The 20,883-nt window shown below is 37.1% G+C and overlaps 1 protein-coding gene across 2 annotated transcripts in view; it reads left to right on the plus strand.

The window, feature by feature from the left end:
- Positions 1 to 683: 683 nt before the first annotated feature.
- LOC126855231 (DNA-binding protein D-ETS-4) overlaps positions 684 to 20,883 on the plus strand; it is a 44,152-nt gene continuing 23,952 nt past the window's right edge. Inside the window, exons 1-2 of one of the 2 annotated variants that reach the window (XM_050602690.1) lie at positions 684 to 1,842; positions 2,333 to 2,436. Coding sequence is in view for 1 of the 2 variants with exons in the window: in XM_050602689.1 (XP_050458646.1) it covers positions 9,081 to 9,116 (36 nt within the window). In the remaining variant the exon portion in view is untranslated. Of the gene's footprint in view, positions 1,843 to 2,332; positions 2,437 to 8,786; positions 9,117 to 20,883 lie in introns of those variants that run through there. The other variant, XM_050602689.1, reaches the window with a different exon arrangement.

The raw sequence follows: 20,883 nt of genomic DNA on the forward strand, positions 1-20,883 counted from the left end.
GTGTTAATCTATCTACGTAAATATCTACTTGTATGTTTTTAACATTATGTGTTTTAATCTTTGCTCATTTGTTCGCTAATTTAATAATTACGCACGTTAGATTCAAATCTTGTATATTTCTGATTAAAAGAGAAGAGAGTGCGATCTTAATACATTTCCCTCTTACTCATTCTGACGTCAATGCTACAAAAATCTGACTGTGAAACGAAATTACGCGCCGATAAATAACGACGGTTCACCGACAATGGCGAATCGAATCGTTGGGAATCACACGAAGAGAGACCATGGCAATTTAAATAAATTAACGGAGCTCGAGCGTATCCACTTTCACCGAGTTAAAGAAAAGAAAGGAGTATCCGAACACACAAATTCCGCGCTTCGAGTAATTGCGATTAATGGCTATTTTTATTAATGATCGTAATTCTCATCTTCCACTAATGACTTGCGGATTGTTTTAAATTAATATAGATCCAAAATTAAATCAAAAATTAAATATTTGATTTAAATCAAGAACGAGATTAATTTTTTCCTTTACATTTAACATAAAATAAAATGTATAATAAAATATAAAATTAATTAATTAGAAATTAAATGGAATTAAAATTAAAAGTTATTTTTATTTTAATTTTTTAGGATACAGAGATTAATTTTTTCGGACAACGCATGCATGGTAAGTTTATTAGACCTGGAAGAATGATATATTTAATTATAATAATTCGATCAAAATATCAGACATTTGTCTTTAAATCGCACAACTTTTTGTCGATGCTTAATTTATCGATTAAAATATTAAATAAACACTGTTCTCCAAGATGATCAACTGTTTCATATCGCTCATAAAAAGCAGCGATCATCTCGTATTTTTTAGGCGCGCATAATCAATATGTATGTAATTGTCGATAATGTTATGTAACGCCAGATAAGTTTCTCTCTGGAAACTTTGTCCGTGAATAAATCTATAAAATCAAACTTACGATACAATAGTAATTATCGATTTTACGCTACTCATTCATCTTTCTTTCATTACCGTGAAAAAATAAATTGCATATATTTAGTTGAATTTACTTTTATTTTGTCGAATATTTATTTCTCAATTAGCAGTAATGTTAATTGTCAGCGAACATGAAGTATCGTCTCATGTCATGTAGGATCTTTAGATCCGGAATTTTAATGACCGGTGTTTTTTTTATTAAGCCTATCTATGTTGAAGTGCCAATAATAAGGCCAATAAATAGATCTCTTATTCACCGATTTAGATATTTAATTGCTTCAGCAAAAGGGGGAGATCAACGTCACGAGTGGCATATGACGCGGTGATAAATTAAAAATCGCATTAGTCACTTCCGTTGTACATGGATATCTCTACGCGCGTAGAAATTATCGCCGTTGCAATTTCACGCGTCATTTTTCAAGCTGATTGCACTCTCTCTCTCTCTCTCTCTCTCTCTCTCTCTCTCTCTCTCTCTCTCTCTCTCTCTCTCTCTCTCTCTCTCTCTCTTGCTCGCACATAAAAATCGCGGCATGTATGTATACCTTCCCAATAATAATCCGCCGATCTCGACGATAGTTTTGCAATTCTGGTACGTACCCTCGACTCTCTTTCGACACTGAATCATAGAAAGTGTAGCAATGGCTCCCCACATGTGTGACTCACAGACGATGCATCTGTCGTGGAATTGCGCGCCGACCGTAAGCGATCCATCGTTGCGCGATTCCCACGGTAAATCTGTGTCGCAATCTGCGATCCCGACACAATATGAGCGGAGGACGTTAATTCAAGAGGAGTGTAAAGACACGTGCATTTTGCCGTCAGACATCGGCGAGCTTAAACTTTACGCCCCGGTATGTCAGCAAACCCCTCTGTGCTCCCTGCAGATATATTCCGATTCGTAACGGTTCCAGTTTTTTTTTAACATTACGGTTTATATTAATTTCGAATAAAAATTATATTATGTATAATGCGCAGAAAGAGATATTAGAAATTATATATTGATTATATATAAAACTATATTTGTTACAGAAAAATTCTAATATAGACTTCTCTTGTCATTAAAAAATTGATATCTTACGGTTGTGATCAAATTTTAGGCGTTATCAAATTTTAGAAGCCTTTGATTTGGCCCTCGACACTATATACAGACAAATATTGTTCTACTGAAAAAAATAATTATTTAGTTGATTTTTCTTTATATAAATTATGGACCTCTGTAACGAAGAATATTTTTCTGATAATATGTAAATATTGTATATAAATTTATATACAATATATAAATTTAAAAAATACTTGAAACAAATATTTACTTAAATATAATATGCATTTTTCTGTGTGTAGATTAAATGAAGAAGAGCTGAGAGCATAGTCAATCGAGCGGAAAGAAGGTGTCGAAGAGAGACGGCAGTAAGGAGTAATGCAGGAGCAAAAGGCAGAAAACACCGGTAGGCAGTTTTGTAGTTGTTTTTATCAGCTTCTGGGCATCGGGGGTCCAAAGGCTCGAGCATGGCAAGACGCATCTTGGGGGGTTCGTGTGGGAACGTACGTCTCTTTAGCGTACCATCTCTCTCTTTTTCTTTCTTTCTTTGTTTTTACTCGTCCTTCTCTACCTTCTCCTCTTTTTCTCTTCTTCCTCTTCTTTCTCTTTGGCGAATCTGTCTTTTTTCTCCATTTGGACCGGCTCGACGATTCGTTCCTCCCTCGCGTCTCCCCTTTTCTCCTCCTCCCTTCACGCTCCTCTCGCGGGCTCGTCCTCTTCATCGAGGTTGGCTGCCTTCGGGTACCACTTGGGTCATCGGGGTCACCCTTCGCGGTGCACTCGCTACGTGGTATGCCCTATATTTACGCACGGTAAGATCACCCTGAAGAGAAGGTGGACGCCCGTCCTTCTCTTTTCCCTCTTCTTTACCAAGCACCATCAAACCATCTTGCTCTTCTTCTATCTCATATCACGGCTGCTTCTCAATAAGCGCCGATCGCGTTAAGATCGGCTCACAACGATTCGCGAGTGCAGAGGTTCCTCTTTCAGGAACATCAGAAAAATCTATATCTCTCGCAGATACGAGCATTTTTATATCGTCCTTCCCCTTTTTTCGCGCTCTTATATTTTATAAAGATTGACAAATTGATTTTGTTATTCCAACGAAATGTTTGGAAATCATACAAATTCTTTAGCCTTTTTCATTTAACAAGCTGCTTTCTAAACCAGAAAGAATTGCATATAATAAATTACAGAAATGATCTTTTAGTGGAGAAATCTTTATAATTTAACGCTATCTAACAATAAAACTAGGCAGTCTCTACATAACTATATAGAATAAGTTATAAGTTAATAGTTTTACAATATTTTTTCGCTTTACCATTAAAATTTAAAATAGGGGGGGGGGGACGAAGCGGAAGAAATTTAATTTTTTTTTATCGAAAATAGGTAATATTCTCTTTTGAGGAGCAGTACGAATGATAAAGGGACGCGATGTAGAATAGGCGTGAAATTTCTTCTTCTCACAAGCGGATTCTCTAGCGCATAGCCCGACGCGATCTTCATTATTTGTCCCAGTATGAAGGAAGGTTCGTGTGTATTGGAATATAAACGAAAGAAAGGAAAGAGAAAAGAAAGAGTGAACGGTGCGGCGCGCGTTCTATAAATCAGCGGGATTATTAAAAAACGCCGCGCACCATTAATTCGTGCGATAAAAGCGTTAGGCGCGCGCGGCGGCAAACGCCGCGTATTGTGAGAGATTGCGACACGACGGCGCGGTGCACCTCTCGCAAAGGTTACGATATATATATATATATATATATATATATATATATATATATATATATAGATGTATATACGAATTGCGATGGCGTGTTGTAGCCTTTTGCGCGAGAACTCTGCAGCGTATGTTACTCGTACGATAGATAATGGCCGATCATAATTACGTCGTATCTGCCGCTAGACTCGCGCAACGCGATCTTGCGCATATCCTCGGCAGAAGTTCGCCCATTCCGACAGCATGATCCCGGGAAAATAACGAAACGCGAGAAAATATCTTAGAAAAAAATCTCGAGCGACGTCGCAAGGTGAGCTTTCTGCGATTACATTTCTGTAATTGTTACAGCTTAATAAAAAAATATAATATGTGTGTATTTAATTGTGAATTTTTAAATATTACTTATCATTCATTCTTGATATGCGCATGTGGGGGCAAAAAATAGTAATTCAAAATAAATCGAAAAAGTTGTAGAAATATACACATCATGTACATGATGTGTATGTTTACAAAATATATCTTACAAAATATATATGATTATTATAGATTTTTTAAGTGAAATCTTACTTATCATAATCAGTGAGACACAAGACAGAGGATCAGAGTGTTTTCGTTGAAGATCAATTAAATACTCATCGATCTTTAATGGAATCTTGTGTCACCAGCTCTATAATTAGTGAATTTTTTACTGATTCACTTTAAAAGAGTATATAGATGACGCTTGATACTCTTAGATTAAGGGATAACAAAAAATGGAGCAAATGATATCGCAAAGCGGATCGTGTCTCGCTCGAAAAACAAAATCTTTCGTTTCTCTGTGTGCACGAGGCCTAAGTATGCTCCAGAGACCTCATGCGAGGTGGTACCACGGGGTGGTCGCAATACGCGAACGTTACGGAGATGCGGGACGATGAAAAATATCTGCTATCTCGGGCTAGGATCCTTCGAACAATGGGATATCTTCGAGACCGAGACTTCGGCTACGCGGTGGACAATTATTACCCCGATTGTCGGAAGATAATGCCTCATCGGCGATAAAATAATGATTTTCTGCCGATCGAACGGAAACACGCGAAAATTCCTTGATAATGATCTAGTGGCGGTCTATCATTTTCTTCTCCCGCATAAGTCACAGGATTAACCTGCTGCTGATATTGAAGAGAGCTCGTTAAATTAAATAAACTCGTCAATTCAAATTAGAATATGTGAAATAATATAATAAAAAAATAAAAAGTAATTATTTCAATTTAGTAATAAAAATAATAAAACGAAAAATTTAATAGAATAATTATTTTATAATGTATGAAGTGAAAAAAATGTATTTGTTGAAAAATATAACAATTTTTTAGAAATATAATATCATTTAAATTTTAAAAACAGGAAAGTTATAAAAATTTGAATTTTGTGATTAACATTATTTTGTGTGTTCGCGACTTAAAAAAAAAAGAAGTAGATATTTTAAGATGTTCATTTTTAAAGAATCAATCGACACGCTAAATGTTTTAATTATTACAAGTTGATGATAATTTACAATTAAATTGATTGATATGTTGCAATTTTGCTACAGAAATTCTTTCTAGAATTAATTTCTCGACGGAAATGCAAATTAGCTCTCACAGGCTAGCGTAGGAGGGACATAAAAGTGTCATTGCACTTTTACAGTCTTGTTTTCTTCCTTTACGACGTAAATCCTGCTTCTTTTTTTCGCATTTTTTCGCTCTCTCTTCTTTTCTTTCTCTCTCTCTCTCTCTCTCTCTCTCTCTCTCTCTCTCTCTCTTTTTCTCAACTAAACGACGTTGGTCCAACGGACGTCATGTCTAGCGAATTATTGTTTTTGTCGCCCTTCGCGTTTCCCACACGAGAGAACCTTTCCCTCTGCCATGTTCGGGGATGTATAAAACATAATCAAGACTCTTTTCGGTGAACGCACTTTCTCCTCTCGAGTTCCGTCATAGTGATGACGCAAATGCCTTTCATACTGTCGTTGATCGAATATTGCGATTATATGCGTTTTCATATTATGTACAGAAATAATATTAAATATCACATAAAATTAAATTGTAAAATTTATATATATGTATATGACGATGTTAATATATATGTATATACACATATATGTATGATGTATAAATCGCATTTAAAAACACATCTATTTAGAAACAACTGTCTGGAGTAAAGCTAACTAATTCTTAACCGGATGCATTTTTTTTCGTAATGAGAAAAGATCGATCGATAGCGAACACCTGTGCGTTTGTGGTCAATATTGATCGCGCAATCAGACTGCTTGAGATAAAAAAAATTTAAATACTTTGTACTTACAAATATATGTGAGGATATATATATATATATATATATATATATATATATATTTTTTTTCTTTTTTTATATATTTTAAATATTACTTATAGTTTTTTTTTTTTGAGTTGAACAAAACGAGATTGAGATATATATGCGCGAGAATGATCTTATGAGTCCTACGTGATGGTTGCGATCGATTGCATAAGGGGAATTCTGAGAGATCGTGATGCAACTTTCACGGACCGTAACAGTATGAAAAAGGACAGGATCGGAAAAAGATTGTTATAGGTCTCTTCGAAATTATAGTTTGGAAATTATTAATTTTGCAATTGTTATTACACGTGAAAAATTGAACTGTTTGTTACATAAACTATTTATTATATAATTTACTAAAGATTTGCCTTTTCTTAAATATAAATTTTATAAAATTAAAAGAATCAAGAGAAATTAGATAACGTATCTACCATATGTATATAATAAATCTTGTCGAATATATTTTTATCAAATGAATTCTTTGTTAACAATAATTATCATAAGTTTTATTTCCTTGTGATAAATAACGGGAATAAAAAGAAATGTATGAGAAATAACAAGAGACAAAACGCATTAAAGTGTAAGAGTAATACACACATACATATATACACAATAATCATCATCTTTTTCAGGAAAGTAATAAGGCGCGTTACGAAATACATTTTCTTGGTAATAATACAAATATAACACCCGGCGTTGTAAGGCAATAATATTCCCGAGTCGGCGAGATAGATTTAACTGTGCGTTATAACATGCATCGATCCTCGACATACGCAATCACGCATATCCCGGCGCAGAACGAAGAGAGCCGATCGGCGACGCAACGGCGCGGGCGGGCCACCCTTGGAAAGCGGTTCATTTCTTCGAAGGTGGGCGCTTACGCAAGCCGCGACGGATTACGCATTGCGCAGATCCGGAAAAACGCCTGGAATTCGTTTCACAATGACAACATGCCGACACAACGTCGCGCGACGCCATCGCCGAACCGTCTCGCGAACGGACAGGCACACAAAGGGCCATTGTGCCGATTTTTATCCCATGTCGCGGATCTAATCGCCCACGCGAAATGCCTGCGCGCTCTCGCGCGAATCGCCACGCCGCGCCACGCCGGGACTATGATATCAAGGAGCGTGTTACGCACATGCGAGTTATTTACTATCGTATCAAGGTTGGTGTGCGCGCGTGGTCTTATGACAGATATACGCTTCAGCTACCATGGTATATCTCAGTTTTTCAACTATAGTACACTGACAGAATAAAAGAGAGAGAAAGAGAGAGAATGCATTGTCTTCTCGCTTAAGAATCATTTTCGTATTGCATTCCGTTTGTTTTCGTTAACCCCTATCGATAAAAATATTTCAGAGCATTGTCCCCCCCCCCCCCTCCTCCTCTTCAAGCTATATACCTTCGCGGTACAGATCTTGATCTCCTATCGCAGGACATTGTTTGAAAGTAATGGAATTACGTTGGTGTGTATACGGACAGGATGCAGTTAAGAGTGCGTGACGCACATAGCACTTGCTCCAATCTCTGACTTATGGGAGCGCTAACTTTGAAATGAACACGTGTGCTCAAACATTTCTATACGTATTCCTTGCGCAGCGCATAACAGCACCATGCATACCATTCGTATCATATATCATTATGCCATAAAACAACGTACATCATTAAAAATTATCCGTAATTGTAATTACAATACATATTGAAAAGTACGATTTCTTGTTTCTCTCTAATTTACTCGATGTAATTATCTTTGATTATGTTAAGTGTCTAAAGTATTTTAATATTTATATTTGTAAAATAACTAATATATTATCACAATAATGTGATTGCAAACATACTGCGATTACGTTATCAAAGGAATATAAGGGAATCAAATAATTGTACAAAAGCCATAGCCAAATGTCAAGCTACAATTTCGTGAAAGCGCCAAACACCTAGATACAACATTAATCAAATCGTATTGAAGGACTATTCCTATTCAGCGCGCATCTTCAGCATACTTTTTCCTTTTCGTGCTTTACATGCCTCGTCGCCTGTGCTCTGTACGAATGATCGAATAACAAAATATTTTTAACTTTTTACCATGTTCTTCTTTACTACGTTACTACGTGATAGGTAAAATCGACCGATTGCTTGTTGATAGTTCAAGTTAAGAAAAAAGAGGAAAGACATCGCGCGCATGCCCAGTCTTAGTAGATCACTCTTAGTGTGCTCGTCCCGTCTTTCTTGTCACGTCGCGAAATGCGCGCTACGTTCAACTTGCGAATCCTTATCCACCATAAAAATTTTCATCATATAGTCCGCGACTACATAAATCCTCGATAAATATCGTAAACGCATCCCCGAATCTATCGCGATTACAATCAATCGCGACGAAATCAAGGAAAAAGATCTTATATATTTCTCGTCGCGAAAATTTCACTGTCGCGTGCATATCACTGTGGTGATGCTGATCCTCCGCGCGGATAAGGATAACGCGCGACATAAACGCAAATGTCATTAAGCGCGGAAATTAGCGGACCACGTGTCTGCCGCGTCGAGGTGACTCGCGCGGTTGCGCATGCGTGAGTTAGTGGGTCGCCCGCGCTCGGAACTCGAAACCGCTTCGGCAGCGTTCGGCCGCGCTCGGTTCGATTCGAACGCGCGCCCACCAACTCCCGCCACCCGCTACACGCTCGGCGCGACGCGACGGTCAGTCGGTCGATTGTACGCAACGCGCGAGGGTCGCGAGGATTCGCGAAAGGCACGGTCGCGCATGCAACGAAGACGAAGAGACGAGGTTAGCTCGCGATAGAGCGGCTGGATAAAATCTATCGAACGAGAAGACGGCACTACGGGACGAGGAGGATCCGGTGGATTTTTTGTCGTCGTCGTCGACACAAAGACGCGCAAAGACGAAATAAAGTCGATCTCTCCTCTCGATTGAGAGCGCCGAGAGATCGATCCTCGCGCGCGAGGACAGCAGCTGATAAAAGTTTGGAGCTGCCAGCGAACGAGATATGGTATACGGAGGAGGATTCGACATGGTGGAGACGGTGAGTTTTGATAATTTCGATTCTTTGATTATTTTTTCACATTATGCGTTAGATATGAATTTTCTATCGTAAATCGTTTTCTAAGAGTAAACTCGAAAACTTGAATAAATAGATGCGATTCGCGCAGTTGCAAATACCGAGTTTTTATCGTACCGTTGTATCTCAGAGATTGATATTTTGCAAAATATAATTGACAGATATTAAGATTTTCATTGTCTTGATACAAATGCGTCCAAAATGTCATAGCCGTGGAAGGAATTGTGATAAGATCCGATTCTCTCGGGAGATAGCACGCGTCAAAGTAGTTACGGTCCTATCGAGGAAAGACACGAGCCGGCGAGTCGGTCGTACGCAAGGCTAACTTTCGAATCTACCACCACTATAAGCAGTGTCGATAGTTGAGTATGAGAACCGAGAAATTCACTCGGCTGGTACGTGATGGAAAATTTCGCGGTAAAAACAGAAGCGAAACCCGTTGTCGGTCCGCGGTTTTCTTGGCGGCGCAACTTTTACCGAGCACCGTTTGTCGTCTTCCGCAAAACGTGTCGCTTGGACACGACATCCGTATTATTGTGCGCGAATCGCGCGTTGTTCACCTATTTTAGAAAATTTCCAACCAGACAGAGTTGTCGTTTCGTTTTATTTAGGCGCCTCTTCGATATTTAGATGAATCGATTCATTGAAGTGAATTACTAAAAATTACTTAAAATTTGGGAATTTGAGAGATATAAAAATAAATATTATTTTCTAGAATTTTTTCATCTCCAAAAATTTATTAGTTTATTTGTAAATATTTTCATCTTTACGTAGTAAAAATAGCATATTAAATTTTATATAATCTTGTCTGCAGTTACATTTTTTTTAAGACACTTTTTTTAGAAGTTGATATTAAACAGAATAATATTAACAGAATATATAATATGTATATATAATTGTAAATATTTTCTTTTAAATTCTTATATCTCTATACTCTTTAGTTTATTTTTAGATAAATTTATCCTTATGTGAGATAGCATATTAAATTTTATATAATCTTATCCGGCGTTACATTTTTTTTAGAAACACAGACTGATGTTATTCAATATTAATAGAATAATACATTATCATAAATGTTTTTTTTTTGTAATAATAAAAATCAATTTCTAAAATGCTGTTTAAAAGGATAATAGATGATATTAAATTAATTGGCAATTGCATCAAGATTTGTAAACAATAAAAAATTCAATAAACTTACAGATATAATTAACATGGATCTAATTGTTTTTGCATTACGTTTGCATAAAATACATTTGCTTAAATGTTTAATGTGGCAATTATTAATATTATATAAATGATTTTATGCTTTGAGAGATATATTTTTTATCATTATCTTTTAAATTTAAAAAATAATTTAATAATTATTCCGGAATAATCGATCTATCTTTTCACATAGTTGAAAAAAAAAATGAAATTAAAAGGCAGAGAAATTTTTTGCAAGAGAGATCTTCGCAAAGAAGTGTATCCGAGTTTATCGTCCGCGATATACGCAAGAAACAAGAAATAATTAACATACGATTAAACAACATTTTTAAGGATTTTCTGTTGAACTTTGCTTTCCGAATAATAGATTATATTTCGTGGATAAGAGTCTATTATCGCGCGCCTCTCTTTCGTAAAAGATTTAAATATTTACGCACAAAATTCTCTCTCTGATATTGAAATAAATAGCGGTTGCATATTTTTATAATGCTAACATTTATGAAATAGAAATATAAAAGACGTTGTTTACATGCAATATTTTTGCGATTTTGATCTTGATTTTATCTCAGCAATGTAATCATAACTGTTGTGTTGATTGCGTAATATTTTTAAAAATTTTATTTATGCGTATTTTTTTTATCTTTATTATTTATTATTTTATTTTTTATATATTTCATGTATTATCGCTTGGTCCTTAAATTTTCCTTAAGAAATCGTTAATACTTTGCCTAGTGTAGAAAGGAGGCAAGAAAATTCAGACTTTTCTCATTCCGATCGTCCTTTTCTCTCTCTCTCTCTCTCTCTCTCTCATTCGTTCATAGTCTTTGTCCAGATTGTCGTATTTTTGGTCACCGATGTACATGTGGAAAAGCGCGTGCTCATATCATGCGAAACTTATTGTCGGCGATAAAGCCTGGCATGTCGTGTCGAGTCGTATCGAGTCCCGTGGTCGCGTAAACAGGGCGTAATTAAAAAATTGTCAGTAGCCGGTCTTTGTGCCGGCGGGGGCATTGTATATAGCAGGCGTCCTTGCCGAGCCAATTCGAAATCCTGTCTCGCGCGGGCTCACATTAGCGAGGGCGTGGTTGGTCGTTCGTTCCTGATCCGAGGATAGCCAGCCTCGGATAGTAATTGCACCAGACTCGTTTCCACCGCGCGATTTTTATGGTTTCGACTTCTTTCCGTGCCCCTTCTTCTCTTTCTTTTTTTTTCTTCTCCCTCTGTCTGCTTTTTCCTCTTCTTGACATCGCGAGGCTCGTGATTGTGAATATACATGTATATTATATCTCATGATGATTTGCTTTGATTTTTAATATCGCGTGATTCGATCATCGCGTTCGAAATCTTTTGTGGATTTATCCGATTGAATGGATTTATCGAGATTGAATATACAATCCGCCAGTTTGGCTTTCGATGTTATACAAAGACAAAGAAATAATGAAAAAAAGGCAAAAAGATAATTTAAAGCTGCGGAATAAAATGGCGTCTAATAAAACTAACGAAATTACATCACGAGATTCGATAAATATCATTTTTATTATGTACAAAGACTTATTACGAAGGCTTTCTCTGCTTTCTATATCACATATGTTGTTACACTTGAGAAAACTTATAGATAATATACGCAAGTCATTTACATATGTTCTTCAATTTATCAGTAGGACATAATAAATTACGTAAGAATTACGGTCAAACTTTTTCTCTTACAGATTTCTTTTCATATAATATATCGATTGTCGAATATTTATTACGTTAAAAATTCGCTAACTTTATTGTACACGCAGCGCAGAGATAAAGGTAGAACGCACGTTCGATTCATTCGAGGCGACCTTGTTGATTTTCTCGGAACTGCGACATCGCATCTCGCCCTCTCTTGGTGCCCTTTCACCTTTCTCCTCTTGTCTTCTCTGGTGCGCTCCTGACTTTGCGAGCGGCCTGAGAATCTATATTATTTTCAATGAAAAATCTATTAAATTCCGATATGTAACTTATCATTATTCCTGCAGCTGCTTTAATCATTATTTGCATTTTTATTTGTTTCAATAACCTGAAATGATTTTACGAACTTTAAAGTCAAAGATTTAAATTTTTCTTGTTGTTAAATATTTCGATATTATCTGTCGATTTATCTCTTTTTTCAAAGAATTACAGTAAAGTACGTTATCGAAAATAAAGGGAAACAGAGTAATATAAATGCAAAACATGCAGAAAGCATATATAAAAAGCAAGAAATACCTGTAGGGGCGGTATTCAACTTTGAAAAGTTCGTGTCTTAAAACCGTTACGCAATATTCGGCAATACATTACATTTCGGAGTTTAAGAATGATTCAGAGGCTCTTGCCAGTCGTAGACTCTGAAATCAGCGAGAAAAAGGCAGTAACGCATATGTAGAGGAGAGATTGGTCAAGAGAGAGAGGGCAAATTTACCGCACTAATTAATTAAGACTAATGATTCATATACATGAAGTTTTTCACGAAGGCCAATTGCCAACCGGTTGAAAATACAGATTTGTAGGATAATTACGATTTGAAAATAGCTGATTCATAATGTACTTATATTTTTCTTAGAGTATCACAAATTAAAATGGCTCGAGAAATATTGACGCACTGGTTGAGAAATGATTATTACATTTTATAATCTATAATGTATATCGCGCAAACAATGTAAAACATCCGATTATTATTCGAGATAATATGACGCGCTAATGCAGGCCTGTCTATGAAAAGCTACCATTATTTTCCCGTCGCTCTGGGATGAAATCTCGGCAAGTTTCAGACGTGTCAGAGGGTTCGCTAGTGTGTATTAACATAATTAACGCAACACCGTTGCGGTACCGTTCTCATGTACTTAAGGGACATGAAAGGTCGTCGCTTGCTAACGCAAGCGAGAGATACGGACGAGATTGCGCAATCCTTAGCTGTGTCGAACGAGACGGCCCTCGCAAGAGCGACGTCGGTTTGCGTGTCGGCGCTTGCGATCTACGATCTAAGGATCGATCCGGGGCACGAAATCGAGGACATTAATCAGCGTTCGGCGGCGTTCTGCGCACGTGGGTGGCCGTTACTGACGCAAATCGGCTCTTTCTCCCGGGTTGCGTTTACCCGCGTTGCGCGAGGTAAATCGAGCGAGGTCGAAGCTCCTCGAAGCGAGGCAAGGCAGGGCAGGGCAGGGCAAGGCGAGAGCGCTGGATTTTCGAAAGGCGGCTTTCGCGAAAGGTCGATCGTCCCCTTCGATATCTCCTCTCGCAGTTTCCATCGAGGAAAGCGGACTCATGCGGCTCGTGTTGTTGCGCAAAACGAAAAAAATAAAAAAAAAAAAGAAAGTGTTCCTGGGAAATGCGAGTTCCCACGATCTATCGCATGCAAATTCATACGTCATCGTGCAAATAAATAAATGTCGATCGAACCATCGTCAATAAAAGCCACGTTGTAAAGAAAAAAAACATCCACAATTACATTGCCGATTAAGTTCCTTATAATTTACGATCAATGAATTTCAATTACGTAAGATCGCACAATGCGCTTCTAAGAATCCTTCCCGTGATCCATTCTTGGCATGTTAACTCGCGAAATTTACGACAATCATTACGCTTCAATATCCTTTGTCTTGTCGCTCAAGCGAAGTATCCGCCAAGTCTTTTTGGGCTGTGACAGTCGTCCTCCGAAAAATATATTTTATTAGCGCGCGGCATCTTGATGTGATAATCTTTTCTCGTTCTTTCGGCATTCGAATATAATTTGCTTTAATTTTTCTCCTCTGGGTAATCATATTCCTACGGCATGTCATAACATGCAAAAATCTTATTTTCCATATTTTCGCGATTTAAGGATACAAACGAAGATTTCTCGATCTCTATATAATAACGTTAAATAAGATTTGTGTCGCGCAAACTCGCGAATAAAATATTAAAATACTCGCGCCACACACGGCGCATAAATTACAATCTCATAAATTACTCCAGCGCCGTATTATTAGCTTACGATAAACAGGACATCCAAGGACGCGGTCAAACGAAAGATATGTGGCTATTTCGTATCATGTATTGAAAGTTCTCCACACGTTCTCTTCTGACATGTCACTACCGTCATACGGCAGGCTGTCGTACGAAAGAGCGACACGGATTAACAAAGAAGAGAGTATTTGTGTGTACTATAAATATGTAAAATAAAAGATATAATATCAAAAGTGATGGTAAAAAATTTAATAATGTCAATTATACGTTGAAATAAAAAAAGTTTAATCAACATGAGTATTTAACAAAGTAATTTAACAAAGACGCGATCAAATGCAAAGATGTAATTAAAAGTGCAAACAGAGGAGCAGTTAAATGTTCATTTATTTACATATATTACATATATTAAATTAAAACATTCTTTTGACAGTTCTTTTAAACTAATACTTTCAGAGTCGATGGATATCAAAGTAATTATTCATGATCTCGAAAATGATTGAATTGTGTATTCATGTTGACTGAAGATTATTTCAATATTAATTGCCAATTTCTCCAATTGTTAGTATTGAAACTTTTTTTGTTTATTTTAGCGTATAGTTTTAATTACATTATTAAATTTTTTACCATCACTTTCGATAGATTCCGTGTGTACGGCGCGTCATTTAAGAGCGACAAGGGATTTCGTAATTATTGCAAAAGGAAGACGATCGAAAGTACGCGATTTGAAAGAAGAAACACTGAAAGAAGCGATCGTTTTACAACGAACGTTATCGCTGCATACGTTCCACTTATGTTTCGCACGCATCGCGCATATTTGTGTAGGAGATTATTATAAGAATTCTTTAATTTGTTATAAGAGAGAAGCGCTGTGTTGACATTGTCAATGTTTACACGAGTATCTTGTAATTTGTCAACATTTCGATGTACTTGTTTTTCCCTGTCGATTTTAAACACTGTCGCGACTACAAATATTACAACATACAATCAATGAAAACAATCAATTTAAGTTGATTGCGTCTTAAGCATATTTTATATAGGAGAATCTTTTTCTTGGTATGTCCCATTCAGAAGAAATAAAGTAATTTAAAGTAAATTAGGAATATTTAATTATCGACTATTCATCGGTATAAAGAGGAACTTGGCATTTCTTCGACTTCACCTTGCAACTTTTATCATTATTATTTTATTACGCCGAGAAAAGTATACCTTCCACTACGTATGTACGCTCTCCTGAAAGTCACGCCCATAATAATTTGTTTCTCTTTTATTCCAATTCCTTTTTGCGCAAATGCGTTATAATGGATGGATGATGGATATAATTTCTACAACATATACTTATGAAAATGTAATGATTTGCTAATCACTGTTATAATTCCTTTTATATTCACATTCGTTGTTTAAAGCTGTAGCTATAAATTCTTCAGTATATTAATAATTTCATAAGCATCACCAATAAAAATACATACATACATACATACATACATACATACATACATACATACATATATATATATATATATATATATATATATATATATATATATATATCCATATTCCATTTATATAAAAAAGAAAATATATATTAGTTTATATAAATGACATTGAAGAAATTAATTCTTTTTAAGTGATAATTAAAACTCTTGATGAAAAATTTGTCAAATCGGAGGATATCTCAAACATTTTATTAATCTCCTTTATGTTAGCCTTTAAAGTTCCGTTCAAGTCCCGTTCTGTTGCTCTCCATACGCGTAAGAAAGAAATTTTCTTAGGGGGTCTTAATTCGCGGCTCCCTTCGAGGAGACAGACTTACAGAGGCGTAATCGCGCTTTCCGCCGATTCGCCTCGGTTACGCTGTGCGTACGCCGTGGTATTTACGCGTAGCTACGTGATTCTCTCGCGAGGCACAACCGCTGCGGCACAACCGAGTTTCTTCGGTACGTGACTTTTACCGTTAGGCCGCTTCTCCGCTTCTTCTGTCCGCGAGTTGCCTACATACGGAGCAGCCACTACGCGCGTTTAATGAACGAGTTTTCGATGCTTCTCTTTCTCTTTTTCTCTCTCTCTCTCTCTCTCTCTCTCTCTCTGTCTTCCTCACGTTGACTGGGTAAGTGCGACGAGCGATTGACGATCGGCGATACTTCAGAATCAAATTTTATTTGACATTTTGATGCGAAGCGAGACCATTCGAAAGAAGAGTCGAAAGCTTTTTAACGCTATATATACATATGTTATGTCACATAAAACATGGTATAGTTAATTTTTATGATTTTTTACAATTAGTTTTTTTTTTTTCTACGTAATTAAAAAATATACATTGAATAAAATTTAATAATAAAAAACAATTACAGAAATATAATAAAATTAAATATTATTAAATAATATTAAATATAATATAAAATGCAAAATATAAGATAATATTTAAAACAGCTACGTTTACGATAGATGATTTTTAAAATGCACGGAGGAGGAAAGAGGAAACATGATAAAGGGAGCTGCAAAATATTATTATTCCATGTACTAAAATTGTATTAAAATTAAATATTTACGCGATAAATATTGATGCAAATTAGAATAGAATATGGAAGTATAAGTTTTTTGGTATTTCTCATTAACAATGCGGTCCCGCGTAGCAAAAGAAGATCTCTTAAGATACGACGGGGGTTGCTTGCAGAAGCAACAAGAGTGCGAGACGGCATCGCCGAGAGGGAGAACACGAGTTTCATTTAAATAGAATAGGTCGATAGTGATTTACGATACTCGACGCCGTATACGCTCGTGACCGTTTTCCATTTCTCCTCTCGCTGCTCTTTACCGGTCCCGGTCTGTCTCTTTACGAGCATCGTACACACGTCGATATCAGAAAATCCAGGTACGCCGTGTCTCTGCGATTCGATGTGCGAATGGAACAAACGTTTAAACGAGATCGACGAAAGTTACGACGGACGCGGCTAATCGAAAAGACACGAAGTACACACGAAACAAGTCCGAAAGCTTGTTCCTTGCAAAGCGTTATTTATCAAAAAATAAAAACCAGCGCGCTATATATAATCGTTACATCAGACTTCGAAAGCACTAACAAAGAAATGTTTAGTAGAGTAAAGGTAGAGTCAATCGCGAGTGAATATTCGCGATCGCAGTGACACATACTATTGTTGAAGATTGGCAATCATGGTTATTTGCCTTTCTTTTTTTTTTTTTTCCTTTTTTCCTGGAAATCAATATTGCATAGCGCGAAGGCTTGCAATGCGTAAGGAATATGTATAACATGAGGGGCGAAGGGAGGAGCAGAGAAAAATGACGATTTCTAATATTAGGCGCAAACATGCGTTGCGCAAGGCACGCTAATGCCCGCCAGACTCGACGACGCCGCAAAGAATGAAACTTTGTCGTACAAAGTTATGCGTGAACCAGCGCGGTGCATTCACGTGCAACGGTATCTCCCGCGTGCGACGCGGCCGTCTGACTATGACGAGCTCCATTCACTCGGAAACGTATAGCGTAGCAGAAAGAAATGGTTTCGCGCAAACAGTAGAATTTCACGGAAGACGCTTAGAGCGTCAACAACGTGCGCAAATAAATCTTTTTTCCCCTCTTCTTTTTAAATGCGTGTCGAAAGAATGAAGAAAGATGTGATTTTATTGTACATACAACGTGCGTGCTCGATCGCCAATGGAAGGGGAAGCGCGTCGCTCGTTTTAGATACGAGAATTGAAGAATAATTGTCTGTGTGTGTGTGTGTGTGTGTGTGTGTGTGTGTGTGTGTGTTTGGCATTACTCAATTTTACGTCGAAACTTTTTTGGCTTATCTCTTTGAGATAATTATTATTACCTCAAGCGCTTCAACTGTAAAAAGTAAGCGGCTTTAAAGCGAACGGTTTCTAACGGGATACATTCAATCAGCAATAATTTCCAACTGTACATTTCGTAGAATAAAGTTGAATTGTTATACCTACAATCTCCGTAAAACATTGAGTAAAATAACATTAGAATGTACCTCTTTTTAAATTAAAGAACGAATCTGGGAATGCATGAACGTCAAATTAAAGAAAATTTAAGCTTTCAGCACAAATATTGATAGAACGTCAGGGAATAATTTTATTAAATGATAATGTTGCTCCTGTAAACGCAAAATCTATTAGCGTTCCGAAATTGTTATTTGTTTATAATTTTTTTTTTTTTTTTTATTTTTAAGTCAGTTTTGTGTATTTTTTTTTTCTTTACAAGATAGATTCGCGCTCTATAAAGAATCGATATAATAAAGTTTCAGAATAAAAGAATATTCAATGAATAACAATATTTTCATTTTAACTTTGGGTCGTATTTGAAGATTCGAAAGAATATCGATCGAATATCACAGTGAAAAAAAAAAATGAAACGATTGTGGAGAAAGAGAATAAACGACGGCGACATACGCGTATCCTATCTGGCGCGAACATACAGTGGCGGATTCTGAGAACGGGAGACCATTACCGGTGCACGACCGCGTACTGATATCTCAATACGTGCCCTTAGCTCGAATCCATTATAATGCCACAGGTATACCGCGAGGACAATCGTCGTCGTGCGGAGAGAGTATTGCTCCATCGAGAATGGCTTGTCCGCCCCAGCACCACGTTCCAGGAACGCCTGCCTCTGTCTCCCCTTGGATTTCTTTCGTCGCAAAGTCTCGCTTTTGCGCCAGAGGAATTCGCCCGCGTCTTTTACGCGCTCACAAAATTCACGCTCCATTAAAGGAGACACTTGGGGACGGATCTCGACAGATATCAAATATCGATGAAGCGATATCGGCGGCGCCGAGATTAAAGAAAGAAACAAAAAAAAAAGAATGACAGCGATAAACAGAAAACCGATAGATTGCGCGTTTTAAATTCGCAATATGTCTGTCCATATACCGTATTACACCTTACATCGCGACGGTACCTTTCCCGACGATAAGGACGATGCAAATTTCCTAGAGAAAAAAGATATCGTATCCGCGACGGAGCAAAAATTCATTGATTTTGCGTCGCGTTATTTCACATCATCGATAAAACAGTCAAACAGTTCTCGGGGATGCGAATTGTCGTGTCGCTATACGCGTCATAAACATGACGATGTTATGTCTTCAGCGGGGAAGCATCATCGACGCCGTGCTCTTTTCGTGACTCGCTCGCCCCCGCGTTGCTCATACGCGCGGGCGTTTGGAGAGAATGCTCTCGTTATGCTATCCTGGAAAATGATAATGCGTTACATACATAAAGGATGCGAAATTTCGAAACGAGAAAATGGCATTTGTGTTGGGGAGAGAAAATTGTTTTTGATCTATCTTATCGCATAATTTCACTTTCGAGAATGCGAAGTACTTTAGATACTCTTCGAGGATAAGGTATCGAAAACTTTATTGATTATTCGAAAATATGTTATACTTTACAATATTATCAAAGTGAACCATAGGATTTAATAATCTTTTGCCGAGACTGGAGAGGATATCGTGATTTTTTTTCTGCAAGAATCATACGCGTCTCAATTTAAGTTTAACATTTATCTTTTCGAGAATATTTTATCACTTCTCTTTGTTTCACTCTTGGTCTCACACAATTAATTTTTCCGATTAAATTGTAACGCGAGTTTACGATTAGTAAAGCCTTTCAATATCAGCTTGAGAGAATCCTTTTTTCCTTGCGTCAACAAAGAGATAAACTTGAGAAAATATATACGTCCTTTCCTTCGTTGTAGGTGTATCGTGTACATGATATAATCCGCTCGTATGACAATAGGGCGGTTACGTGCGTTTTGTGGGCGAGAAAACTGTGCGACTCCTACGCGAGAGGCTTTCCAAGCTTTCAAGAAGCAGTGTGTCGTTTGTGTTACGCTCTTATTCGGTCGCTCTCCTTTTGCTCTCTATATCGCCCTTGTCTTTCGTTACTTGATATCAAACATCGATGTCGCGAAAATTTTTTTCTCGTTCAAACATAAAGCCGGAAATAAATAGATTTATTGGATTAAAAAATGTGCAGACGGACATGGAAAAATCGAATATTATTTTCTGATCGTTTCCAAGATCTCCGCATTCGATATCTCGTAAACAGAGATGAAAAATTCCGTTGACAGCCGACCGGCGATTAGACTTGAGAAACGTTACTTGTAAATTGTCGTCGCCGTTTTATTTTTAACTCGTTACGCGCTTCTGCATTTTTCGTTCGGTTCTTTTTTTTTTTTTTTCGGAGACTGCGTCCACCGGGTTCACTCTCTCGACCCGACCAATCTACGCTCGATCTACGCCCGGTTCCTCCACATATGCGAACCACGCTTCGCGTCGCTGAATTAAACATAAGTTACCGCGCGCATAAGATATGCCGCAAATGTTGCCAGCATGGCGGTTACAAAACGCGACTCGATAGATGCATCTTCCCGCCAGCTCTCTTTTCGGGGAAAAACTCATCTCACTTGTAGTTACAAATCGATGGTTCCCTTAACTTTTTAAATGCAAAACATTGTCATTATTTTATGGCGCGTATCAAACATTATACGTTTTATTACGAAAAAGTTATTTCTGAGAGAATTTATCGTCGCATTTCTTCAGCGAAAAATTGAA

The sequence above is a fragment of the Cataglyphis hispanica genome, chromosome 15 (assembly GCF_021464435.1).
Source record: "Cataglyphis hispanica isolate Lineage 1 chromosome 15, ULB_Chis1_1.0, whole genome shotgun sequence".
Taxonomy (NCBI): domain Eukaryota; kingdom Metazoa; phylum Arthropoda; class Insecta; order Hymenoptera; family Formicidae; genus Cataglyphis; species Cataglyphis hispanica.